The 26,878-nt window shown below is 42.4% G+C and overlaps 3 protein-coding genes and 1 long non-coding RNA gene across 5 annotated transcripts; 2 read left to right on the forward strand and 2 right to left on the reverse strand.

Moving 5' to 3' along the window:
• Nucleotides 1-176: 176 nt before the first annotated feature.
• mtg2 (mitochondrial ribosome-associated GTPase 2) lies at nucleotides 177-4,214 on the forward strand. Of its 2 annotated transcripts, XR_010816598.1 has the most exons (8): nucleotides 177-243; nucleotides 882-1,097; nucleotides 1,428-1,575; nucleotides 1,892-2,007; nucleotides 2,099-2,317; nucleotides 2,994-3,132; nucleotides 3,248-3,706; nucleotides 3,813-4,214. XR_010816598.1 is itself a non-coding variant. In XM_066702515.1 (7 exons), exons 2-7 carry the CDS (start codon nucleotides 885-887, stop codon nucleotides 3,640-3,642), a joined length of 1,230 nt encoding a protein of 409 aa, XP_066558612.1. In that variant the 5' UTR covers nucleotides 177-243; nucleotides 882-884; the 3' UTR covers nucleotides 3,643-4,214. The 2 variants fall into 2 exon arrangements, 1 of the variants encoding a protein (XP_066558612.1); XM_066702515.1 differs by having other exon boundaries at nucleotides 3,248-4,214.
• A 531-nt stretch (nucleotides 4,215-4,745) lies between these two features.
• On the forward strand, nucleotides 4,746-8,645 carry LOC136748610 (uncharacterized protein SCO4629). Its single transcript, XM_066702517.1, has 6 exons — nucleotides 4,746-4,993; nucleotides 5,728-5,816; nucleotides 7,190-7,313; nucleotides 7,555-7,707; nucleotides 8,051-8,233; nucleotides 8,433-8,645. The coding sequence occupies exons 2-6, from the start codon at nucleotides 5,745-5,747 to the stop codon at nucleotides 8,549-8,551; spliced, it is 651 nt and encodes a 216-aa protein (XP_066558614.1). The 5' UTR covers nucleotides 4,746-4,993; nucleotides 5,728-5,744; the 3' UTR covers nucleotides 8,552-8,645.
• Nucleotides 8,646-9,620: 975 nt separating this feature from the next.
• LOC136748609 (histamine H3 receptor-like) lies at nucleotides 9,621-12,921 on the reverse strand. Its single transcript, XM_066702516.1, has 3 exons — nucleotides 12,362-12,921; nucleotides 11,867-12,033; nucleotides 9,621-11,517 (listed from the first exon to the last, which is right to left on the reverse strand). Exons 1-3 carry the CDS (start codon nucleotides 12,606-12,608, stop codon nucleotides 10,729-10,731), a joined length of 1,203 nt encoding a protein of 400 aa, XP_066558613.1. The 5' UTR covers nucleotides 12,609-12,921; the 3' UTR covers nucleotides 9,621-10,728.
• A 6,008-nt stretch (nucleotides 12,922-18,929) lies between these two features.
• Nucleotides 18,930-23,339, reverse strand: LOC136748611 (uncharacterized). The gene is made up of 2 exons (XR_010816599.1): nucleotides 19,798-23,339; nucleotides 18,930-19,350 (listed from the first exon to the last, which is right to left on the reverse strand). It is a non-coding gene; the product is annotated as an uncharacterized LOC136748611 (long non-coding RNA).
• Nucleotides 23,340-26,878: the final 3,539 nt, after the last annotated feature.

Raw genomic sequence — 26,878 nt, forward strand, 5'->3', positions numbered from 1 at the left:
AAACAGTTTTCTTTAAACCATTTTACCTCAGTATATAGTTTTATAGAGATATTAGTTTAACAGGAGAATCAGGTTAAATATATATATATATGGTTATTCACATTATTAACTTACCCATATTGGCATTATTCATTACGAAGTGTTTTTATTTTTTTCTTCCCCTTTTTCGCAACGCCGTTTTTTCAAAGTATCTTTACCCTTAAGACTTGCCATACTTCATGAGACGCGGCATGCTTTCGTTAGGTAAGTAACTTTAAAAGAAATATGCATAGATTGAATTTAAACGTTTTACATAAACGTAAACTAAACCGAGACGCAAATAAAATAATAATATTGTACAGCTGATCAAATGAGAAGCACTACTGAAAATATGATCTAGCTGCATATTTCGTATGTTGTTAAACACAGTAACCTTCGGTAGCAATGGTCCCAAACCTCGAAACACTATCATTCGCCGCAATTCGCTGAAACAATAGGGTGTTAAACTTGTGTCTGTCGGCTATGAATGCGTTTAAATAAGCACATTATCTGCGCTGTTTCCACAGACAAGAAGACTATTAATTATATATTATAATGATTCACTCATAAGAATGAACCATCATGTCTCCCAGTGCAGACAGCATTAGAACAGACGAGGCTCGAAATCGCAACTGTATCCAACTATAATTGTATTTCAGCCAAAGACGTTATTATTATTAACACATTATCATTCCGTAAGAGATGGATGTAACTTTCTTTGTTCTAAGGCGTAGTAGAGTAATAGTAACCATAAGGTGCTTTATTTAATTTGAAACTGATGGACCTGGACATAGTTCTCCAGGAATAAGTTAATATAGGTGCTCGCACATTGTGCTGTTGCTGTGACTGAGTTGCTTTCCCAGGTCATGATGCTGAATTCCCAGGGTTCAATAGTCAGGAGATGGATCTTGCAAGAGGCTGTCCGCCTGTACAGTAAAGTGCTGGGCAGTGGGAGGTTGGCACCTGCGCTGTCTGTATGGGCGAGTCGCTGTGCCCTGGGGCACTTCTCCACCAGCCGCTCCCAGTATGCCAAGAGCAGGGCATTGAAACCCAAGAAAGCCATTTCCGAAAAAAAGCTGGTTAGTATAACAAACGTAGTATATGATACTTTCTGCATCAATGAAAGTGTATAGGTTGTACTATGTATCATTTATAATTGACCTAAACTATGATAGATTGATTCATTATGTCAGGAATTAACAGACTTCTCGGACAAGCTATCAATTTTTCCACGTTCAATCTGAACAGAGGGTAGACAACAATTTTAATGTCAAAAGGGATGTCATTAAGGTATCCGTGGTTGTGTGTGAGACAATGGAAATGATCTCAATTCAGAGAGCCTGCATTATCTGTGTTCTCATGTAATGCAGACTGCACTGGATCTGATCACTTGTTTTCTCTGTGAACAGACTCGCTACTTCGTTGACCACAGGAGAGTGAATCTGACCGCGGGGTCGGGAGGCAAAGGAGCGTGCACTTTCCTCAGCGAACCCAGGAAGGAGTTTGGAGGCCCAGATGGTGGAAATGGAGGCGATGGAGGAGACGTTGTCATAAAAGGTATCCGATTCATTGATCTGGTCTCTGGTGGGGTGATGGGATTGTGGTGAACAAACCTTTCAGTAGTCTTTACAGCACATAATTGAACGAAATCCAAATAATCGAAAGACAGCGGGCCCTTTTAGGTTCAAAATCTGTAGACAATGTAGAACTGAAACCAGTCATGGCCATCTTCATCGGAGCTGAGAATCACCAGGTTGATTATGTGACCCCTCCGCCAGGTGAGGTCAGGGAGTGGTTAGGTGTCTAAAAAGATGTAGAAGATGTACAAAATTGTGATTTTAAAGTTCCATCGACACCGTTTGCGTGTTTCCAGTCGACCAGCAGGTGAAATCCCTGGCACTGGTGTTTCCCCTCTACCGCGGGACGGACGGAGATCCGGGGGGCAAAAAAAATTGCTATGGCCGGAACGCAGAGACCACCTACATTAGAGTAAGTTGCCCTCGTCTTCAAAGATCCATTTTGACCCAGTGCGTTTTTTAGCTTAACCAGGCTTACACTGCATGTGTGCGTTGTGTCACAGGTACCTTTAGGAACCATAGTGAAGGAGAACGGGAAGGTGGTGGCTGACCTGTCCACCCAGGGGCAGGAGTATGTCGCAGCATACGGTGGAGCGGGGGGCAAGGGCAACCGCTTCTTCCTCTCCAACGAGAACCGGGCGCCGATGACTGCCACGCCAGGGGAGCCCGGGCAGCAGCGGATACTGCACTTGGAGCTGCGCACCATGGCACACGCAGGCATGGTGAGAGAGAGCAGGGGTCACTGGGGCGCCAGAGCTCAGGTGGATAGTTAGTGACCAGTGCAAGGACACTGTTATTGAGTTTCTGACTGGTTTCAATATGTTGCTTGCATGCGTTCTGCTGAAACTGCATTGCTGTAGACCAGTGGTTCTCAATCCTGTCCTGGAGGACCCCCTTCCCTGCTGGTTTATGTTCCAACCGAGCTCTCAATTACTTAACTGAAGTAATAATTTCCAAATGTAATTGTTTTTAACAGTAGGGGTTTTAAGTTAAGTATAAAATTGTATAAGGAAATTATATTATTAAGGAACCAACTTTTTATCAGTGACACATTTGAAAGAGTCAAATGTAATCAAATTACATCAATTAAGGGTTTAATTAAGGAATTGAGAGCTCGGTTGGAACAAAAACCAGCAGGATAGGGTGTCCTCCAAGACCGGATTGAGAACCACTGCTGTAAACTGTACACTTAACTCAGACTTTCCTCCTACAGTGTATCATTCAGGGAAATGCAGATAATCAAGTCTATTAAAATGTCTGCTTTACTTATTGCACAATATGGGCTTCTGTGATGTACAGTCACCTCCAAAACTATTGGCAAATCTTAAATAAGGTGCATGTGACTATTTGTTAATTCACTTTGTAACCTTTAACTATATTTTGGACTGTATCTTTCAGGTTGGATTTCCAAATGCTGGGAAGTCTTCCCTTTTGCGCGCAATCTCCAATGCTAAGCCAGCTGTGGCTGCTTATCCCTTCACTACACTAAACCCCCATGTTGGCATTGTGAAGTACCAGGACCATGAGCAAGTGGCAGGTATGCAATCCTCATTTCTCTCTTTATTTATGAAGTGTAAAATATCTTAATTGAAATCATTGAAATATCTGCCTGGTGTATCTTTTATTTACAATCGCTCATCTCTTTTGGTTAGTTGCTGACATCCCAGGGATCATCCGAGGGGCGCACGTGAACCGGGGCCTCGGGATCTCATTCCTGCGGCACATCGAGCGCTGCCGCTTCCTGCTCTTTGTCTTGGACCTGTCGGATCCGGAGCCCTGGGCGCAACTCCAGGACCTGCGTTTCGAGCTGGAGCAGTACGAGCCGGGCCTGTCCGAGCGGCCGCAGGCCATCGTGGCTAACAAGGCGGACCTCCCGGAGGCCCTTGCCAACCTGGCCGCCCTGAGGAGCCGCGTGGCACAGCGGGTCATCCCCGTGTCAGCACTCACGGGAGAAAACATCGGGGAACTCATCCTGCACCTCCGGGAGCTGTACGACGGCTACCTGCTGACGGAGGAGAGAACGGGAGGGCAGCCAGTGAGGTGGTGATGTGCAGCGACTTGTCTGAGTCACAATTGCAGCCCCGTATCATTCGAGCCCACAGGCAAATGTGGTATGTGTTATTTATGGTATAGGTTGTTTATGTATTTATTTATTTAATCTCAAAACATCAGAAACCACCATGGAACATGCATTCTGGGCCTTTCTCTTCGTTGCAGACTGCAGGCCCGTGGCACAAACGGCAGAGGCCCACAACTGACAATAACACCGATAACACTGCAATCCTGCCGGCTCCCAGGCCCAGTTCAGACCCACGAACCCCAGCACACAATTGTGCTCTGCTCCTGGGGAATCCCCGTCACAGCCAGCTTGCAAAAGTATATTTTCAATTTCAACCACATATTTATAGATTTTTTAAATAATTATTTTTCTTTAGGAAATCTTAATTATGAAGACATTTTATGTTTATATTTGTATCTCTTTTTTTTCTTACAACGAGCTAAGGCATCCCAGTGTTATGTTTTGAGCAATTAAACATGCTTAAATGTTTATGTATAATTGATATAATGAATTCAAACTGTGAACTGTATTGTGTGTTAAATTAAACTATTTTGAGTACACTCCTCCCAATTGTCTTTTATATATATATATATATATATATATATATATATATATATATATATATATAGTGTGCATGGTATGACCTTTATGTTTGAATGTGTGTGTACTTACACGTTCCGGGCAAACAGAAAAATGTTAAAATATTGAGATCAAGATCTAGATCGATGTGTACTTTAAATAGAGGGAGGACATATGTATGTACAAAATGTTTGACAATATAACATTCTTAATGATGAAAACATGTCAAATGACATGGCATTGAAATAGCAGCTGTAGCAGAGTGGTTTGTGGAAAACAGTCTGTGTATTTCCTGCTGCAGTGGTACGACACTAACTCACAGTCAATATAAATAAATGATGCGGGCGTAGGGCAGCGCTATATCGAGCAGCAGAGTGCATGAGTGCTCTAAAGCACTCCATGTTATGGTGGTGTGTTTTGTTCAGCTCTAAAACAACACACTGGAAACGTGCATCCAGCCCCCTCCACCTGCACTGACAGATGCTTACTCTGCATTCTTGCTAACGGGGCTCCCAGACAGAAAAAAGGGGGCTGGTCAAATGAGCTGCGGGGGGTCCTACCTTGTGTCACACTGTGATGGGTCAGATGACACAACAGTGATGAAAACAAAGGGGATGCACACAGCACGTCCGGGTTATAAAAGCACAAGTTTGCCAGCCACTGGATCTTCTCGGGCCTTCATCCCCAGCTCTGCACTGGCAATCTGGGACGACTGCTACAACTACTCTGCTCGGCACTGAGGTGGGCCATTCATAGGATGGTAAGGAAACGGCAGGATACATGTTATGAAATCTGCGTTGTCATTGTGGTTGATGTACTGCAGCTGTTAAAGGGCTTTTAAATTTTCTCAAATGATTACAGTTGCTCGGGCCGTGCTATTCATTGCATCTTCCAGATTGAATACCGCTCTGTCGCTTATAATGCGCTGCTGGGGAGTCAAATAAAAATAAGCTGACTGTAATGTATTGTAGTATGACATGGTTATGGAGAAAATGTGCTTTGGTTTGAGGGTCACCTCGGGCCTTGTAAATTAAGTGGCCTTCAGTCCTTTTAAGCAGGATTGTTCTTACAATGTATGACTAAGTGTTTTAATTCCTTGTATACAGTACATTGTGAAAACAGTTTATACATTACTGAATCTTTTCCATATGTCCATGCAGTTAAAAAGAATTGTCATCATGTTTTGGGTATCTGTATATTTGTTTCTGAGCCATTGAGAATCTGAATTGCAACAGGCTGTTCTCGCCACTGAAACCCCGAGCTGTGAATGTTTTGACTGAATCCTGAACATCATATGGTCAGAAACAACTAAATGGTTGCAAATAACGGAAGCTGTGCTCTATTTCTTGTTCCATTTCTCACTCGGTGGTTGAGAAACGGATGCTGCCCCACACCGCAGCATGGAGCAGCCGTGTCCAGCTCCGTGACTGAAAAAGCCGCGGGGCTCTTGTGTGTACCTGTGTTTCCTGTGTCTAAATGTGTATCCTCTCGCAGGTGGCCATGTAAAGGGAATGGATGATGTATGTAAGAAGTGGGCGCATGTTCTGTGGAACTACCTCTGTCTTCACCAGCCCCTAGTACAGGTAAGACACTGGTTTGGGTCTATTTCCACTTTATGATTTCTTTGTGTTCATATATATAATACGTAATATGTATGTGTGTGTATATATATATGTATGTATATGTATATATATATATATATACACACACACACACACACACACACACACACACACACACACATTCTCAAAATCACATCAAGTCTGACACTCGTGCCATCTTGGTATCGATCCCCTGCCGGATGAAGGCCTGCCCAAGATGTTTCTACTTGTTTTGATCTGTAGCTTCTCTTTTCCATTTCAAGCCTTCAAAGTTTATGATTTAATCTTGCTATCCGTTATGTGGTCGTCTTCTAGGTCTTTTTTCATCCCTTGGTCCATTCAATCGCTTCCCATGTCCATCTTTGATCTGTTCTTGCAATGTGTCCGGCCCACTGCTGTTTAAATATTTTCACTCGATGTCACATATTTTCGTTTGTTCTCGGATCTATTCATGTATTTTTCTGTTTCATCTTGATATTCTTTCAATGCTTCATTGTGTCGTCTGCAGTTGCTGTATCATGTTTGTGTTTAGTGACCAGGCTAATGGGTACATGTCCTTTCAACAGTGCTGTTTCTTCCAAATGTACTCCCATTTTCACTCTGCTTTTGATTTCTTCCATAAAATCTAGCATCTGCACTGATTACACCGTGTAACCATTTTTTTTTGTTCCTGGGTAGTAAGTGTTATTTCCTAATTGCTTATGCCTCAAAAGTATAGAAAATGGCTATTATTCCCCACAAACTATCAGGACAGTGATATTTTGAAATATTTACAGTATAATCATGAATCTTGAAGAACTACTCACTTCTAAATCTTTTGTAGTCATTTTTGTATTACTTTAGTATAAATACATGTTAATTTGGATTCATATGTTGTTTTTTTCTGACTATGTGAACAAAAATAAACAAATTCACCCATTTTCTCATTGGAAATAGGCAGATTTCAAAATATCACTGTCCTGGTCACAAAACCAAAGTTTATGGGGAATAATAGACATTTTCTATACTTTTGAGGCATAAGCAATTAGGAAATAACACTTACTACCCAGGAACAAAAATTGTGTTACATAGTGTTAGTTGTCCAAGGCAGACATAACTTTGGACTTCTTCAAGTGTCTGTTGATCTACTTAAATTTTCTGAGATACGCTGTTTAACTAAGCTGTTAAACATGACATAGGTCATCTATACATATATAAACTATTTGAAACCCAAAGTTAAACTCTCCATATGGAGTAGAGGAAAATAGACAGCGCTAACAAGGAATTAATCTCTTTTTACTCATCATCGCCATAGGGAAAACTCTGTTCCCATGAACCACGCCTCCCCATCCTCAACTCTCTGCCCCCTCTTTCAGAGTGACGTGATCATTGGGCTGGGCTGCCATGACCTGCGTGTGGCCGAGAGGTCCGCTTCCCTGTACCTGGACGGATGGGCGCCCTGGCTGCTCTTCACAGGGTACATGGGCAACCAAACTGTAGGTGAGGAATCTGGCCCAGGCTGCAAACCTCAAGTGGCTGTAAAGGAGGGTTTTAATTCATTCAAAATCCACCGTCCCGGAACTTTTTACTGGACTGTAGGGTATAGCAGCAGCCCTCTAGTGAGAGCGGTGTGTAAACTTTAATCCTTTATACTCCTTTTTGGTTCTCACAAGTATTTAAGGCTAGTTGTGGTTTCATTATTGTTTCTAATACATCTTAACGGAAGCCTGTTTTTGTCTAGGAGTCTGGCAGCGTCCAGAGGCTGAGGTGTTCATGGAAGTGGCCCAGAAAATGGGTGTCCCCAGGGACAGGATCTTGCTGGAGACAGAAGCCACGAACACTGGAGAGAACATCAGGTTATCTTTTCATGTCCTGCTGGAGCACAATATCCCAGGTAGGCTGTAGGATGGTCTGTCCAAGTCAGGGCTTCTCAGAGGCAGAAGAGAAAAGAACGAATAGAAAATTGTGCAGGGGCCCTCGAGGCACAAGCTTTCATGAACCTGTTTAAAATTGAGTGGTACAAACCTTCAAGTGTCATGATGCAAACTGCACACAAGGGGGAGCTGTAGGACCATGCAAAGGCAAGTCTGCGTGTGTCATGTATTCCTGCTGCAGGAGATTACAGTAAGGACGAAGCTTCCTTGTAATTAAATCAGAGTTTATGTGGTTTTTGAGAATAATAGTACTGGAGGAATCATTATAATTATTATCTTTTGGTTGTGGTTTATGTGGTGCAGCCTGCAGGGTTATTCTCGTGCAGCAGCCATTCATGGAGCGCCGGGTTTTGGCTACATTTCTCCGCCAGTGGCCCGGAGAGAAGGAAAACACTCGTGCCATAGTCACCTCTCCCAGCGTCGACATGTGGGACTACCCCAACCCTGCGGTGGGCAATGCCAGCGACCTCATTTGCTACATGTTAGGTATGCTGGCACTGTCACTGCCCTCACTCCATCTCTGGGACTGAGGCTATGGTGTTGATTCTTCATAATCATTTATGGATTAAGATTAAAACTGATCTTGTGATATCTTTTGTTTTGCCATGCTTAATCATTAACATCCATTTGTCTTTGTAAACACATTAGTGTTGACGTGCTCTGGTTCCTTTATCGTTTCTTTCAGGGGTTGTTGAACGGATACGAGATTATCCACAGAAAGGGTTCCAAGTTGAACAAGAAATGTCGGCTGAAGTCCTCGATGCCTATCAGCGGCTCCTCCGCGCAGGCTACTCTCCCAAATAAAACAGCACTGTCTCCTCATTTGTTTGGGAAGGGTCAATTTGCGGCGGTATTCATATTTTGTAAGTGTGTTAAAAATAAACTGGACTTGACTATCTATTGGAGACTGAATTTGAATCTTTCACAGTTGGCAGTCAGGGATTTCAGGAAGTGTGGTCAATGTTTAACTACGTGTCAAAGGTTTATTTTGTTGTTTAAAACTACAAGCTTAACAGTTTGATTTCACTACTGTGCATCCTGTTAATCACTGATCAAAGTTCATGAGAAAGAACAGAATTACTTCCAAAGAACTACACCTTCCTAGTATAATAAACCCTTATCTCTGTTCAGTGGAAAGCGTTGCAGCTTTCATCTTGCTAACCTATCTTTAAGTCTGTGACTAACAGCACCTGATTTCTTAGCAGACAACCTTATCCAGGGTGACTTACAATTATTACAACATATCACCTTATTTTTACATCGGTAATATACAAACAATACACAATTCTTCACCTGGTCTGTATTCCATTATCTTCAGTAAAATCAGATGTTTACCTCTTCAGCTCAACCTTGGGTCATGTCATGTTGTGTCATGTATTATCTCTCGCTATCGCTCTATCCACCGATATACAGTAGTTGAAACAATGTAAATTTTGTTTATGATTTGCATGTTTCCTAGGGAATATTATATCAGTTCTCCTGCTCCCTGAATATTTTTGATTGCAACAACCTGTGCAACCTTAGAGTTAAATTAACAAACACAATGGCTATTACAACGGGGGGGGGGGGGGGGGAACATCTCACATACAGTATTAAACACTATAATGAGATACTTCTAATATTGACAATAACATAATATCACCCCTGCTGTATAAGTTATTATGTATGTTTTCATGTATGCAAACAGCTAGGCTAATCTGCCTCAATCAAAACCATTTGGAAAAAGTCCTCCCATGGAAAATGCAATTTCACAAAGTGAGTGTGCAAAAGATGAATGAATAAATAAATAAACGGGTTTGTTAAGGGTGACCTTTGTATAATCACTCAAGTACCAATGGATACTTTCCAGAAGCCATTTATTTCCAGTCTGATGTAAACGATGAAATTCATCACACGCACGAGAAATGGTGTGTGACAGCTCTAATACAGTCTCTCATTCGAAAATGATAAGCCGAGGCGCAGAGTGGAACTATCACAGAACATCAGATTAAAAAACATCAAGTCATTTATAATGTCAGGTACCACGGGGAATTCAAACTAGTCATGCATACAAGATAAATTACTTTTTCATTTTGCTGTTTATTTTGTTTTCATTTCATCATAAACACTCTTTAATTGCCAATTAAACAGAACAGGCTTATCTGTCAGACAATCACAATAAGATTCTTCACATGTTGAAATCCTCATAAATCATCTGATAGTGCTTGCCTTGATGCGTAGATCTGTCTCGGCTTGGATACATAATAAATGCTTTTAGGAATTTGAAATATGACTTGAAACAGTGCAAGTCTCCAGGTCCTGTCAATATATTTCATACTTCAGTTGTCATATACTATAGAAATAATCTGACATGGAAGTCTCTGCTTCACAAATGTTATGATGTTCACTGATTTTCTCTTTTCTTTTACTGTTTGCAAAGGTGCTAATATGATACACACTGGACACATTGGATATGATCGGCCTGAAATTTCAAGAACTTTTGCTGAAGTTTTCAACTGACAGAACGAGAAACATTTGCTTGCTTCGTTTTTTGTCTTTGTTTTAAATTTTATTTTGCTGGTAATTAAACAATTATTTTAAATCAGCCTACTATTATCATAGTTCACAAAACTAGAGTCCTGCAGAATCATGCCCAACCAGATTTTATTTAGCAACCTCAAAGCAGCTGACTCAGTATGTTGATATTCATATTTCTAGTGATCTTAAATCACATACCATACTAAAACTGTTCCAAGTCATTAGATACTGTTTATTTAGGATTATGGAATCCTGGGCTGGGAATTTCCACTCCAGTAAATGAGAATCACAGGCGTGATCAACCAAAAACATCTAGCTTTTGTTTATCTGTTTGTCTTTTACACCTTTACAAGCTTTCAGTAAAAACAACACGCCCAGAATATTTGACCAACCTGTTGCACCCTTTGTTTCCCGTTCTGACACTGAAGAATCTTTCTAGACTCGTCACCCATTGTCATGTCGTTTTAAAATGAATTGAATTTCATTGAACAAAGCATCTTTTTGAAGGCCTTCCTGAAGGTTTTGTGGCACAGCGGATAGAGGAAAGGATTTATGGCTGAATTTAGCCACAGCAGCCAGAAGGAAACTTCGTAGCAATATGTGGGGACACACTGGCCGTTACAAGCTGCACGGATGATCATAAGCAAAGTATAGGGAGCCCAGCAGACTCCGAATGTGCAGACGATGATGGCCAGGGATTTGGCCACCTTCTTGTCTCTTTGCAGCCTGGATTGCTGTGCACTGGTGGGCGAAAAAGTTTCCACATGGTTCTCCGAGCAGGCTGGAGTCTGGGTGGTCTCGCCAGCAGCGCACTCTCTAGTGTCTGGGGCTGACGGGGTCTCGGCACTGGGTTTGATGAGATGAGTCTGGCCCTCCAGTCCCACTACCATCACCACTGCTTTCAAGAGATGGTCCAGGGTGGCTCCTCTGCCCTGAACCGTTGGCCCACCTGTCATCTCCTTGACCAGTTTCTTGCGGCTGCGGGCACGACAGCGGATGCTGAGGTAGATGCTCACGTTGAAGAAGGTCACGCTGATGAAGGGCATGAAGAACTCCACAGTGGATGCCGTGATGAGGAAATACCAGTTGAAGTAGAACTCAGGGTAGCACTGTTCGTTTCCCACAATGCTGTGCCCGGCGATGTGCTCCCAGGCAATGATAGCAGGACCATACAGCAAGAAAGCCAGAAACCAAACGAGAGCCATCTTTGCTACAGCCTGAGACACCTTGCCTTGCTGGGTCCTGTATGCAACCTTTGGTTAAAAGAAGAGGAAGAAGACAAGATATGTGTGTCTAGTTACGAATTGTATATAATATGTTGTAATTTGATTAAAAAAATATATTGAAACCTTAATTGTGGGGTCTGCTGGTTATTTTATTTGATTTTAGTTGACTTATGTGCATATGTATGTGTTTGTATGTTTATATGATAATGAATACCAATGCTCTGTATCCCAGTCATTCAAATATGAAATGAATATTGATTGAGGAGCAGACTTTTTGTTTCTCAACTGTACAAAACCGTTGTTTTTTTTTAAGTGCATTGGGTTTTCTAGTCACTGGAACATCTGTCCTGTTTGGTGTCGTTCATACCGCACTTACTGGTCGAGTGACTGACAGAAAGCGGTCGTAACTGATGAGGACGATGTTGAACACAGAAGAGGTGCACATCAGATAATCCATCACCAGCCACAGCCTGCAGAGACTCTTCTCAAAAGACCATCGCCCTGTGAGCAAGTAGGGGACGTACAGGGGCATGCAAAATGCTCCTGGTGGGGTCACAGAAAGATGTGAGCAATGAGACACAATCTAATGGTATTGATTAGAGCATACACGCTTTTCGATTAGGGTGATGGTCTGTTATTTAATTGAATAAGTTCATTGCAAGCCTTGGGGGTCATTTTCATACGCCTGGGCAACCTTAAAACTCTGGATATTGTATGCACAGGTATACAGTGGACGTCATTTCATGCAATTCAGTTTCAATCTGATAACCAGTTCTATTTTGATCTCTGATGCCCACAAGTCCAAGCCCTTTGCAGAACAAACCGCAGCATAATCAACAACCACCACAACAACAGCAACAATAAAACTCACCTACTAAAAAATCAGAAATCGCCAGGTTGAGCAAGAAGAAGTTGCTCTGGGTGCGGAGACTCTTCTCCACCACGAAAGCCAGCATCACCAGCGCGTTTCCCAAAACGGTCACCACGACCAGGAGAGCCACCAGGAACAAGAGCAGTATGGTGCACAACACTGGATAACGCCGGTCCTGCACATGTGCATGCTTTCCAAATGCTTCTGTCCCGTTCTTTACGTCCATAATGTCAGGGAAGACGTCCATCCCGTGTTGGTGCGCTGTGGCAAAGCTTTGCGCTTGAGGACTTGGCGAGGATGCTCTGCGCCGACCTTGACTTACTATTAGGATGCTGACAGGTCCTGCAACTGTATTTGATCTTGTTTCGCAACTTATGCTCCCCTTCACTCTTGCTCTAGCTCTAACGCAGACGGGTGTATCTTTGATCTGTGTTGCAACGCTTATGGGTCTAGATATCCAGCATCACACAGCACTGGACAATGCGTGCCGTGTCCACCAATGGATAACCTGTATCCGCCTGGCTCAGCAGCCCAGCTTTATCTGCCAATGAGGATGCGGTGGGTTTTGCTGAGGGAAAGACGACGCAACAAGTTATAAATATCAATATGTATGTGTGTGTGTGTGTGTGTGTGTGTGTGTGGGTTGGTGGTAAGATCAAGGCCATTCAATATTTTAAATATTTATTTGGGAAGTAATTGAATTCCTGGCATCTTTGCAACTGTCACACACACTCTCTCTCTCTCTCTCTCTCTCTCTCTCTCTCTCTCTCTCTCTCTCTCTCTCTCTCTCTCTCTCTCTCTCTCTCACACACACACACACACACACACACACACACACACACACAGGTGAAGCAATCACAGAAACGTTGAATTGAAAGCAGATTATGATGGGTATTTCTTTGCCACATGAATGCAACTTTTGTCACTTTGTCACCATTTGTTACAGCCACTGGAAAATGTGGTGTCCCCTTGCTTATTCAATATGCACACCTTATTATTTGCTTATTAAATGCATACCTGAGTAACAAAAGTGATTGAGTATGCATGCATGTGGCCATAAAATAACAATTATAATCTGCTTTCAACGTTTCTTATTGCTCTATCTGTGTGTGTGTGTGGCAGCTACACAAGTTACAAATCAATATGTAAATAAACATTTAGAAGATGGTATTGCATTGATGTAGCCGAATTATACAAATACAAATATCCTGTGCAGTAATAATAAATTCATATAAACGAATGTCTCAATATTTGTACTGTGCTCTGTGATACCGAGGTTGGCAACTGGCGCATGCGCACATCCATCAGAGACACCAGAATCCTATGATTTCTGTTGAGTTATTCTTCTGTCAAAATGCATGACATTAAATCTAAACATTTAGGTGACGTGGTTCAAAGTAACTGTATTCTCCAAAGTCATTTTTTAAGTCCCTGAAACTGGGCAGTTTAAAAGGATGACATGCAGAATTTGAAGCGGAGAATCTAGTCCCCTTTACACCCACATGTTGTTAGGAAAGTCCCAAAAGAGCATCTGCACTGCAACTCATTTCACTTGCATAGGGGACTTCTTGAGGCACACTGTTAATTGATCTTTGCAAATGTGGCGAGTACTTTTTCTATAAAACATGCATTTCAGCGATGCAGTCTTGCATTACAGAGGCATCATTCGTGCAGAAACACACACTTCTGCTGTCCGCTGATGGCAGTACTGGCATGGAGGTTTCAGATGTTGGGTTTTATGGTACCTGGATATTCAATTGGGGGAGAAATCCATCATATGGACTTCAGCTCTTTTAAGGACATTTTTATTCTTTTAGTAAATGTTTATCTGCTGTTTTGTACTGAAGCCAAAAATAGAAACAAATCATATTTGTATCTACTATGTTTAAATTGCATGAGATTTGATCATTTTGATTACTGGTGCGAGACTGGCAGCAGAATCTAGTTTGAATGTGCAGATTTTTTTAAATCCTTGGAGGGTAATTTCAAAAAGTATACAATTCTATAAAACCATTATCCCAATAAGAGTTAAAAAAAAAAAAAAAAACATTATTTTGCAGTTGCAAGTAAAACCTTAATGTTCATGTAGTTTTCTATTTATTTTGTACTTTTCCTTCTTTGTAGGGTTCACATTTTCCAGTATGACATTTTGTTGCAAATGACATCCAAAAGAGCAGTATAAAATCTGAAAATCCATTTTGACATTGATTATTCCTGTCGGAAATTATCATAGAAATGTCTGGCGCCAAAGAAGGCTCTTAAACCAAACATTTTAGCATTTCAAAACCAGAAAACAGAAAGGGAAAAAAACTATGGAAAGCATCTCAAAAGACTTTAACAATAACTCCCTTTGTAAAACACTTCCTTATAGACCATATATGAATACACGTGTACAGTGAGGGGAATAAAGTATTTCCCTCATTAACATGCAAATCAATTTATAACTTTTTTGAAATGCGTTTTTCTGGATTTTTTTGTTGTTATTCTGTCTCTCACTGTTAAAATACACCTACCATTAAAATTATAGACTGATCATTTCTTTGTCAGTGGGAAAACGTACAAAATCAGCAGGGGATCAAATACTTTTTCCCCTCACTATACTTGCTTTATGGTTCAGCTGTTGTGTGGTGTTAACAGCCATAGGGCATTTATTAATAAAGAAAGGTGTCAGAATGTGTTTCTTTATTCATATTAATAGAACTGCATCATTTCTATTGGATTATTAGTGAGACAAATATTTTGTAAAACAGGGCACAGATGCTCCCCATCAAACAAATGAAGCAAAAAACGCACTAAATAGGTTCCCTCCATCACAGCTTTTTTTTTTTTCATTCAGAAGTCATGAAATACAGTGAAACAAACACACACAGGCTACATCCCTTGTACAAGCGTTCACCCCCAAGAGCAGGTTGACAGTGCTGGAGAAATGTGTTCATGAGAATCCCAGTCTGTGCTCGTGGGATCAGTTCTAGATTGTCCAATTGTGAAAGTTCTAACTCATGACCTGGCTATTTTAATACAAGCATAATTATCAGCTTTGATCATTATGATTCTTGTTCAAGCCCTTTCTAATGATCTAGATGTGTTTGAAAACACATCACAAATGAGATGAAGTGTGCAAGTATTACTTTAAAGGGTAATAGATTAAAAAAAGAGAGGTACAGCTTTAACCAACACACAAGTGGTGCAAGTGTTGCACATTTAAGACCAAGGGGAACAGTTGTCCAAACAAATTATATTTATTGTCTTTTGGGACAAACGTACTAAAACAGGAACAAAACAAGGAAATAATGTCACTGCCAGCACTCAGTTCAACATTTCAGATAAACAGAAAGAAACCATAAACAACTCCTCAACGCAGGATCAAAAAGGTGCATGTGTTAACCTTCCACCCAGCTCTCTCTACTGACCTCCCTGATCCCCCTTATATACTGTCAGTATAGCCCCTCCCTCTAGACCCAACCATTAGGAAATAGGGCAACAAAAGAAACATTAAAAACATACAATATCCCAAAACATAACTACTCCCACAAATGTATTCTTTTTATGAAAATAAATGTATAATCCTACATCACCTCTATATTCAAACAAATCTAAACTATAAAATAATAAATCACTCCAAACTGTAAGACTAACCCTCTCCTCCTCGTAGCAGGAGTAAGGTAATTGCATTTTTACTGCACCTATATTCGTAATGGCAGCTATTGTTTGTTAGTTACCGTCTTACTTAGTGCAGTTCGGACTATATATTGATGCAGTTTCTGTAACCAGAAACAGCTGCATTGCACATACTGTTGTAGAGAGATTGTACAGTGTTGTTGTGCGCTTAGCTTCACCTTTTCTGCAATCAGAACAGGCATTTACATAGAGTTTAGCATTCCAGACATTCCAAGCACTCAGTTCGGCCAACGCTGTACTAGGGCGGGACTTGCGGGCTCTGGACAAAGCAGTGTAATCCAATGCAATTCAGATGTGCTATCTCCGAATTAGTTATAGGTGTACTATTTAACAGCCCCTCAGGACCTCCGCGCCAGCAGTCAGCGCCAGCAGCCTCAGTGCCCCCCTTCCGAAGGGCCACGCTTACAAAGGGCAGGGACTCTAGCTGTGGGACTCCAGCGAGAAGACTGTGAGGCGGCACCGCACATCGACACCAGGCAGCCATGATTATCACTCCAATTCCTGTCCTGCTCTCTCCTTCCTCTCGGCGTGGACCTGCACGCCATCGCCTCCATAATCCCTCTAACCTCATCTCCCTGCCTCTCCCCCCTTCCTCCCTCCCCTCTATTGCCCTCTCTGGAGGTCTGCCACTCAGCTTCCAACAAGGCCGACTTCATCTCCACCTTCGCCTCCCACCACTCTCTAGATTTCCTCGCTCTCCCAGAGACATGGATCTCCCCTGAGAACTCAACCACCCATGCTGCCTTATCCTCTCTGTTTGTCCTGTCCCACTCCCCACGTCTTACCGGGTGGGGAGGAGGAACAGGGCTCCCGCTTTCCCCTTCTCTCCTTTTCTCTGTCCCCCCCTCTCCTCTATCACGACTAACAGCTTTGAATTCAATGCAGTTGAACTCACCTCTCACTCTCACCTTTTCCTTCTAGTTCTCTACCATCCTCCCAGTTCACTCGCCTCCTTCCTGGATGAACTCGACTTTCTTCTCTCTTCCCTCCCCTCACTGTCCTCACCTACCATCCTCCTGGGAGACTTCAACATCCACCTCTTCAACCCCTCCCCTCCTCCACTCTATTAACTTCTCTCTCTCCCCGTCACCCCAGATTCACAGGGCAGGCCGCCAGCTAGACCTCATCTTGTCTAGAGGCTGCTCCCCCCTGGACATCTCAGAGAACCACTTAATCTCTTTCTCCCTTTCTCTCCCCTCCCTCCCCACCCCACCCATTCCCCTATGTCACCTTCTGCCGTAATCTCCGCTCCGTCTGCCCCTCCACCCCAGCCTCCACTGCCCTCACTCTCTTACCTTCTATTGACTGTTTTTCCCAACTGTCTGTTAACTGTGCTACCTCCTCTTTGTTCTCCTCCCTCATCTCTCACTGCAGATGATTTTGCCTCCTTCTTCTCCTCCAAGATCACAGACATCCTCAAACTCTTCAGCAGTCCCCACTCCTCTCCCATCACACCCAAACCTCCCACCGATCAAGCTTCCTTTTCTTCATTCTCACCTCTATCGGACTCTGAACTTTCCTCTTTCCTCCTTCACAAGCCCATGACGTGTGCCATGGACCCTCTCCCCACTCACCTCCTCCAAGCAACTGCTCCTGATCTTCTCCTCTTCATCTCCTCCCTCCTCAACTCAAACTCCTCTCCACCATCAGCTCTCTGCATCTTTCCCATCACTTGCTCCTTGATCCTCTGCAATCCGGCTTCCGCACAGCTCACTCCACTGAGACGGCTCTCCTGTCAGTCACTGACTCCCTCAGCTGTGCTCAGGTGGCCTCCCTCTCCTCGATCCTCAACCTCCTTGATCTCTCCGCAGCATTTGACACCGTCGATCACTCCATCCTCCTCTCTTGCCTCGCTGACCTTTGAATCTCTGGGACTGCTCTCACCTGGTTCACCTCCTACCACAATGACCGGACCTACCAAGCGACATGGCGAGGTTCCTCATCCACCCCCCAACCTCTTCTTACAGGTGTACCCCAAGGCTCCGTCCTGGGTCCCCTCCTGTTCTCTCTCTACACTTGCTCCCTGGGCCCCTCATCGCATCCCATGGTTTCTCTTACCATTTGTACACAGATGATGCCCAGATCCTGTTTTTTTCCTCCTCTGACCATCTCATCCCCTCGCATCTCTTCCTGTTTGCCTGCTATCTCCGCCTGGATCCACTCACACCACCTCAAGCTCAACCTCTCCAAATCTGATCTCCTCCTTCTTCCCCCCACTCTTCCTCACCTGCTGATCTCTTCATCTTAATCCCCTTGGAATCTACGACACTCTCTCCCTCTTCTTCCGCTAAAAATCTAGCAGTCACCCTTGATCCTGTGCTCTCCTACACCCAGCACATCACCACGCTGACACGCACCTGCAGATTCTTCCTGAGCAACATACGCCAAATTTTCTCACTTTCCCTCTCACCAACTACTCGACTCAGCTGCTTGTCCAGTCACTGGTCCTCTCCCGCCTGGACTACTGCAACTCCCTCCTGGCCGGCCTGCCTGCATCCACTACCCGCCGCTCCAGCTCATCCAGAACTCTGCGGCTCGTCTGGTATTCTCTCTGCCCCGATTCGCACACGATACTCCACTGCTCCGCTCCCTCCACTGGCTCCCGATACCGGCACGCAGTTCAAGACATTGACTCTCACCTACTGCTGTCTCGATCACACTGCACCAAGCTACCTTCAGACCCTCGTCTCCCCATACATCCCCTCCAGACCACTGCGCTCTTCCGCTGCCAGAAGACTAACTCTACCTCCTGTCCTGTCTTGTCCTCCAGAGCCGCTCCTTCTCATCCCTGGCCCATAAGTGGTGGAATGACCTTCTCACTGAAATCAAAACAGCAGAGTCCTTGACCTCCTTCTGGCGCTTACTCAAGACAAATCTTTTCAGACAGTACTTGTAATTTAGTCATTTATTCTCCTGTAAGATTGCACTTATACAACATTTTGTTATACTTCTTGCTTTGCATTACTAGCAGTCGTATTGTTTATTTTGATTTCCTCTATGCTCCCTTTCCCTCGGCCCTTGACTTTGACTTAAAATCTTGTCTGCACTTATCAGCTTCTACAATCTAGGACAAGGATGGCGAACATATGGCACATGTGTACTAAGATTGTATTGTACATTTAATAAATAATACACCCTCTTGCACAAACACCAGTATGAGAAATACACAAGTTAATTTGAAAATGAACACAGCTGTTGAATTTCAGATTTTATTTCGGCAGTGGTGAGAGAGTCCATGTCCCACTGGGCTAAGGAAGCGTCCTCCCAGGTTTCTATTCTCACCGCGCAGCTTGGTGTTGGCCTCATCCTACCTGAAAGAGAAGCAGAAACAAATCAAAACCAAAAAATTATATTAATGCCTTCACTCAGGACCTTCTTATTTGAGATTCAGAGAATGCATGAAATTGTATTAATCCAAGACACTAGTTTCTGTGTTTGAAGGAATAGGGTGGTCATACCAAATATGGATTTGATGTAGATTTTTCTTCTGTTCACACTCTTTGCATTTAGTTAATTGATTAATATAATATATTAACATGTCTATTTTTGAAAGCATTCTTACTTTACAGCATTCTAAAACTTTTGCACATTACTGTATATAACTTCTTAATGAATGAATGAATGTGATATATTTTGTCTGTTCTGTGCTACGATTGACAATCTACAATTATCCTAATGTCCTGTTGCAGACAAATGAATAATCTGTATTAATGTGAATAGAAAAACTGCTCTCAATGACAATCAGAGAATGAACAAACCGTGATTCCTACTGGACTTGTGCCCAGTGTGCTGCTCTTCAATCCCTGGCTCCCACTCTTGCTCTTCCAGCTCTCCCTCTGCCTCATCTTCCTCTCCCTCCTTACTTCAGCTTCATCTTTCTGCTCTCCCTCTGCTTCTCCCAGATCCCTCCTTACTGACTGAAGTCCTGCTCTCTCTGCCCCCCCTCCCCCTCTCTATTTCGCTCATTCTTGCTTGCTTTTTCGCTCAGCCGTCTTTCCTGGCGTGTGCGAGTCGTCCAGGACTCCCTTCCATAGAGGACAGTGCTGATCACACAGGTTTAGTATACCTGGACTTTGGTATACAGTCCTCTATACAGAAGGTACTGGATTCACAACATCCATAAAAGTGGCAATAAGGATATATGCCTCCGCTTGCCTTATTCATTGCCAATGTAAGTCTGCTTCTCTTTGAGACATGGAAATCAGTCTGTAACAATCACAGAGCCATTTCCATTAAGTTTTGTTGTTGTTGTTGTTGTTTTATGGTAAATGATATTTCAATGCATTTATTATTAGTGGTCGAATGTTCCTTCTCAGTTTTCACCCCTGCAGCAGCGCCTCCACACAGCAAGGGGGTGGCACCATAATTGTCGGCTCCTCCCTTCATAAAAGGGCTCAAGCCTGGTCGGGCGTTCACCCCTGACATATATCTGATAGGTTACAGCCTCAGGTAGCTCAGGTAGCTGGAGCTCTTGCATCTGACGTCAGCAAGTTAAAAAAAATCTTGTTTGTTTACTTTAGCCGAAGTGCAGCTAGCCTAAACCAAAAAGTGCCACTGTGCCGCTGATACGAGTGGTACCTGTATCTGTCTACATTACATGTTTAAAGAGAGCTAAGCCCAACTCATCAGGCTTTTTATGTTATTAGCAAAAAAGTATGAGACGCGCCTGTTTTTTTTAATAAATGTCTTTTTCGAATCTCAATTGTTATTTTGGGTTGAAAGCGAACGGCTGGCGAGACTCAGCATTTGGCAACGCTGCTTTCAATTTGATTAATAATAATATGCAGGAAACAATAATAAACCTTTGTAGATTATGCATTGTTGTTGAAAATAAAATGCGGTTTTGAAATCAACAAACTTTCCTTACCAGACTTGTGCTTACAAAAACTTTATTTTATATAGCCTATTCTTTATTTTCACATATGTTTTCTCACAGAATAAGAAATAATTGTATATTACAATACTTTTACAACATTAATTTCAAATGTGCTGCAAACATATTCTCCTGGAATTCTCCTGACAATAGATAAGCAGTTTTAACAGGACACAATGATGACCAATAAGTTGATGGTACAAAATAATGAATACATACATGTATATAAAAAAGTACTATGAAAATGATTTATTGATCAGTTTACAGAATAAACTTAACTGACAAGAAATATAGATTGAATATGGTATCAAATATTGCACTTTACATCCTCGCCTCATTTTTTAATTACTCTACTGTAGGAAGGCTTATTTATTTTCATTGTATTGTATAAATCAGTGGTTTGTTGCAATACTAACAACACTACCAATGCATTTTAAAGTCCTATGACATTTTGATTGTCTCAGACTTACAAATGTATGATCATGGAGATACACAAACAGTAAACTGCCGGAGCGCCACAGATGTATGGGGACGATATACACACAACAAACAGCCGGAGCACCACAGCTCTGCTGCAGTCTGTATGAATGAGAGAGAGAGAGCCAGAGAGCGCGATTGAGAGCAAAAGAGCTGTCGCTCCCTCTTGCTCTTTCGCTCCCTCTCGCTCTTTCGCTCTCTCGCTCTCTCTCTTTTGCTTGCTCGCTTTCGCTCTCTCTGTCTCTCGCTCGCTCTCTCCCTTAAGTTCTCTTGCTGTCTCTCCCTCCTCTCGCTCTCTCTCTCCTTCCTCTCTCTCTCTCCCTCCAACTCCCCTGTATTTTCACTGTCCTGAATTTGAATTTACTACATAAACTTAATATACTCCCCTTCCTCTTAATCTTATGTTACTCTGTCAATCTATTCAGCATGTAAAGACAAAGAAATGTATAATAAATGCATTGAAATATCATCTACCATAAAACAACAACAAAACGTAGTGGAAATGGCTCTGTGATTGTTACAGACTGATTTCCATGTCTCGAAGAGATGCAGACTTACATTGGCAATGAATAAGGCAAGCAGAGAGGGCAATCTTTCTGACCAAAACAATTCTGCCGTAAACTTCTGAATCTCCAGCGATTCTCATTCACAGCTTTCAAAGTTTTGCGTAGGTTCCATGTCTCACTGAGATATATAACACAAAATAATTTAAACATACTTCTACTAATTTAGGAATCCTCCAGTTGTGTTTCCTTAATCAACATTAACAATTAGTCCAGTGATTTCAAACTGGGTGAGCTCATCCGCATTCAGGGACTCAGCGAGTTTGACACAGTGCTGTGTTACCTCCTGGATGCTGTTCTTTTTGATCAGTACATTGATTCCATTAGGTACTCGCATGCCTTCCCAGTTTCTTGAATGGGAATCAAAGATGAAGAATGTCCCACTGCCATGAATCACAGCAAATGCTGATGCTGCAAATGTCACAAGACCAGCACTGAGCACAGTCAGTGTGTTCTTCAAAGCACCACCAAGGGATATCACTATGTCAGCAAAAGCACTGTCACTCTGATTTCCCATCAAACCGGCCAGAGACTTGCTCATCAGTATGTTAAAGGAGGTATCAAACACTTCTAATTTATCTGGAAGTTCGGTAACTAAAATGTAATTATTATCCATTGTTGAAGCCATTTGCAGTGTGCCATATAACTTATTTATACTACTTTGTAAAATAGTATCTAAATCAGCACTAGTCCAGGTCTCTATGTTCTTCACATTGCTATGAATAAGTGTTTGGCACACACTGCTGCCCACTATTATTTCCAAACTGCACATGTCCTTGATGAAAGCTGCCTTTCGCAACACCAATGGCTGCCTCCTGCTCTTTGATGCTACATGTTTTCTGTTAACCACATGGCTGCCTCCAATGCACAGATCCACCTCCACCTTTCATTTTGCTTGTCGTGTTTGTTTCGTGGTTAGAGTCAATGCAGGTGGTTTTATAAAAATGTTTTTCTTTCGTTCAGTCACCAGATTAGATACACTATGTTTTTGTTCCCCTTGAGGCATTTTATTTTTCTCAGTCTGTGCTATTGTAATAGAGGGCGTACTTTTGTCACTGTCAGCTGTCAACTTAACTTCAGAGCACAAGCTCAGCTCCTTTGACAACGTCTACCTCTGAGACTTCTTTTTATGTGGCACCTGTAATGTAATACATATGTATATCGGCTACTTGTACATATAAGAATCTATTCAGTATAATTCTATTCAGTACCAATGCTGTGTTGCTATACCAACACCTGTACATCAGCACAAATGAAACCATGATAAAGAATGGAGAGATATAGGAAATCAAGATACAAGTAGTAATTAAAAACTGTCAAAGCAAGACATTCATCCTGTCCATATCTTTCTTCAGGCAGATATTTTCCTTCTCCAGGTCATTTCTGCTGCGCGTACTGACCTGGAGAGAGACGATTCGTACACGGACAGTTTCTGCAGCGTGTCAGCCAGCTCCTGTTCCAGACGTCTCACGATGGCCTGCAAATCACATCGTCAACTGTTAACTCAATGTTGCAGACTACTACTCCAAACACTGTTGTTAGATTCTGAGCCGCCCATCACATCGTCTCCACTCTACAGATAGTTTGGCATTAACAGCAGCACTTCCCAGCTAATGAACGATGTCATCCACACAGTACTGCACAGCACTGATTCTGTGAACTGGAGTGTGTGTAACAGGGCGCATTGTGCACATGAGCTCGTTACAGTGCCGTAACCCCTCTGTGTGATTGGTAGAGTTTATATGCCTCCTGTAGCAGGAGAGTTGGTCTGTTGGCGTAGCAGCCTTATCGCTCTGCTGGGCAGAGGAAGACCTGTGGGTCGTGGTTTGAACCCCAAGCTGGGAGCTCTGACCTGCACAAGTTACATATAGCTCCTTATCCCTTTGACAAATCTGGAATCTAGGACAATTGAGCCTGGAAAATAAAGCCTTGCTACAAATGTGTCAGTCTCCTTCCCCGTAAATCACCAGGTATGAAGAGCTTCTATTCCTTGTCAGAGGTGATGCAATCTTTTGGACGCCTACCTCTCTCTTCGCCTCCTCACTCTTCCGCATGGTGATCTGCTCCTACAGCTTTCTGTTTTTGGCGAGGAGTGCCTGGTTGTGCTTGTCCACCATCTGGACCCTGTTGTGATAGTCGGCTGTCATCTCGGCCAGGATGTCGCTGAATTGCTTCTGCTTGTCAGTCATGGCCTTGTCATTGACCAGGCCCTCATTCTGAACTGCTTCCAGCTGCTGTCGCAGGAGCAAGTTCTCGATGTTGGCCTGGTCAAGTCTCTCCTGCATGCTCTGCTCCAGAACTTGCTCTGCCGCTTCTTCTCCGCTTGCAGCAGGGCCTCCAGGCGTGTCTAGTCCTGGTCTCTCTCTCGCTGCACACTCTCCAGGAGGAAGGTCTTCTCTGTGAGGGAGAGGGTGACCCAGAGGCACTTGTTCTCTAGGCCGGTCAGCTGGAGCCTCAGAGACGCATCCTTTACGATAGAAAAGCACAACAAAACAAAAACCACGTAAAAGGTTAAGTCTCGCATTCACAAGCGCACACACGTTCAGTCATTTGAACACTGGCCTGTTTTTCTGGGGGGACACAACCTACCTTTTCAAAATCACAGACCTGAAAGTGATTGAACTGGATATAGTCAGGATGTGTAGACCTTTGACTGACACACCATTGACTGAAGCTGGTACCTTCACAGTTTGCACTAGGCAGAATCAGAAACTAAGAAAAGACTAAATTGTCATAGCAACTCTCAGTTCATGTCCTGTACAGCAAACAAACCAGCTGAAGTCAGGGTAGAGTTTACCTCATTTAGTGCCTCAGCAGGTTCAACGCTGTGGATACTGGCTTCATCCTCCCAAGCCAGGCGTTGTCGGGGGGCCGGAGCCTCATCTGATCGGAAACATTTGAGCTGGAATCAGCAACACACACACACACACAACTCGTACGCACTGCACAATGTTACATGTGAAATGTCCCAAAATACGTTAAAACAATGTACAGCAAATCAACGCTGTCTTTGTGCATCCATTAGATCAATGGCAGGTCAGGATGCGGGGATTTGACCCTGTGATATTACAGAGTGATTCCACAACATGCTGAATGAGAGCATGCAATTTAGACATCAGTTATTCAATGTATGTTACATTTCCATTTGTAAGGCAGGACCATCCTCTATACAACATAATAATTTTATTCGTAATAATAATAATAATAATAATAATAATAATAATAATAATAATAATAATAATAATAATGAATACATTTCTTACCTCTTGTCTTTGTCCATCTCATTGACCATCATGCTTTTTCAGCTTCGACAAATTGCCCCTAGCGGCAGCTTTGTGTAGCTTTCCAATATCATAATCCTCCTCCTCCTTCTTCAGAAAACGAAATCTTCCTTGCGAATTCTTCGATCCAATATTAATGATGCCCGGATGTCCGTCAGCGCGTTGATGACGCAGCACGTCACGTTAGTAAACACGACTCCGTCCGTCCGACTGATGGCAGAAAAACTGGAGCGAAATACGCAAATCAGAGAGCAAGCAGGTCCGACAAAAGATGATTGTGTTGCTGCTCATGAGTTGTAGGAAGTTTACAAGCCTTTCATATGCGTACCGCCTCCACCGCCCCGCACTTCCGTACTAAAAGAGTTGGTTACCAAAACCTCCGCTGATTGGGTCACTGACTTCCGCTGAAGGCGGGCCTAAGCAGAGTGACAACCCAGAGAGCCTGTGACGGGTTGGAATACATTTCAAGGAAAACCCGTAAGGAAGGAGTTTAAACAGGTTGCGGAATCAGCGATTGGCAGTGAGCTCTTCACCAGGAAACTGTGAAATATAGGTAAAATATACTGGTTTATGTATTTACATTTTGCATATAATATATACTGCCATTAACAGCCGTATTGCATTTCCATTGTTCCAATACACAACATTAATAATGAACATCAACACCTACAGTAGCCTACAGGTTCACACACGTCTTACATCAAATATGTTCAGGTATCTGTTGGTAGGACTTCAGCAAAACGTCTTTAACGTTTCTCCAGTCTGGTAAAAATGAAGTAGGTTTAACAAACTATTTAGGTAGAGAGATTTTAAAAAATTCTAATAATATATATCAGAGTACAACAAGAAAAAGGCACAATCGCAGAATAAATCACTGAAATGTTAAAAGTAAGGACTTCATTAAAAGTACTTATATAAGTATGAGGTATATATTTGCAATGTTATGGCAGGAGCGTTTAAAAGATAGGGGAGACCAGGAACAGTTACATGGGTCTGTTGTAACACCTTGAATTTCTCTAATCGGAGTCATTCACTCTGAACACCACAGTTTGGGTTCCTACTGACAGAGTGAAATTAGTGGACTGTACCAAAACCTTGGGATTTTATCCCAATAAAACTTTATATATATATATATATATATATATATATATATATATATATATATATATATATATATTTGTACACTTTGTAACCAGCATTGTTTTTGTGGTATAGTTCTGTGCTCCCCAGTTCATATTCTCAAACATATATTATTTGTATCATTAATATTCTCTCAATTCACATACTTTCTAGATGTCTATGTTATTGTCTCTTGTCTAGAATAAAGTTAACCATGTCTCGCAGGGTTGGGGTCAGTAACTTATATTTGACCCCATACAAACAAGCTATTTTTATTTTGTGATTGCAGATTTGTATTATCGTCTATGTACAGATATGTATTATAAGCATAGGATCATCAATGTAGTTCTGTAACACAATGGTGGACTTAAAGCCAGAAAGCAAGTGATTTCCTTTTAATTTACTCAAATTGAACAGTTGGAAGTGTGTTTGAAAATATTTTAAAAGTAAAAAAATAATATACATATGTGTATATATTCTCCGGGTGTATCTATACTTTGATACAGTGAAAAACACTTAATGAATA

The sequence above is a fragment of the Amia ocellicauda genome, chromosome 4 (assembly GCF_036373705.1).
Source record: "Amia ocellicauda isolate fAmiCal2 chromosome 4, fAmiCal2.hap1, whole genome shotgun sequence".
Lineage (NCBI taxonomy): Eukaryota > Metazoa > Chordata > Actinopteri > Amiiformes > Amiidae > Amia > Amia ocellicauda.

Bases quoted from the DNA above. Each gene is read 5' to 3' on its own strand.
- mtg2 (XM_066702515.1), top strand. From the start codon at position 885: ATGATGCTGAATTCCCAGGGTTCAATAGTCAGGAGATGGATCTTGCAA. The intron at 1,098-1,427 runs GTTAGTATAACA...CTCTGTGAACAG, and splicing joins CCATTTCCGAAAAAAAGCTG to ACTCGCTACTTCGTTGACCA. The intron at 1,576-1,891 runs GTATCCGATTCA...GCGTGTTTCCAG, and splicing joins AGGAGACGTTGTCATAAAAG to TCGACCAGCAGGTGAAATCC.
- LOC136748610 (XM_066702517.1), top strand. From the start codon at position 5,745: ATGGATGATGTATGTAAGAAGTGGGCGCATGTTCTGTGGAACTACCTC. The intron at 7,314-7,554 runs GTGAGGAATCTG...GTTTTTGTCTAG, and splicing joins CATGGGCAACCAAACTGTAG to GAGTCTGGCAGCGTCCAGAG. The intron at 7,708-8,050 runs GTAGGCTGTAGG...TATGTGGTGCAG, and splicing joins GCTGGAGCACAATATCCCAG to CCTGCAGGGTTATTCTCGTG.
- LOC136748609 (XM_066702516.1), bottom strand. From the start codon at position 12,608: ATGGACGTCTTCCCTGACATTATGGACGTAAAGAACGGGACAGAAGCA. The intron at 12,034-12,361 runs GTGAGTTTTATT...TGACCCCACCAG, and splicing joins GATTTCTGATTTTTTAGTAG to GAGCATTTTGCATGCCCCTG. The intron at 11,518-11,866 runs GTAAGTGCGGTA...TTTTAACCAAAG, and splicing joins TTCTGTCAGTCACTCGACCA to GTTGCATACAGGACCCAGCA.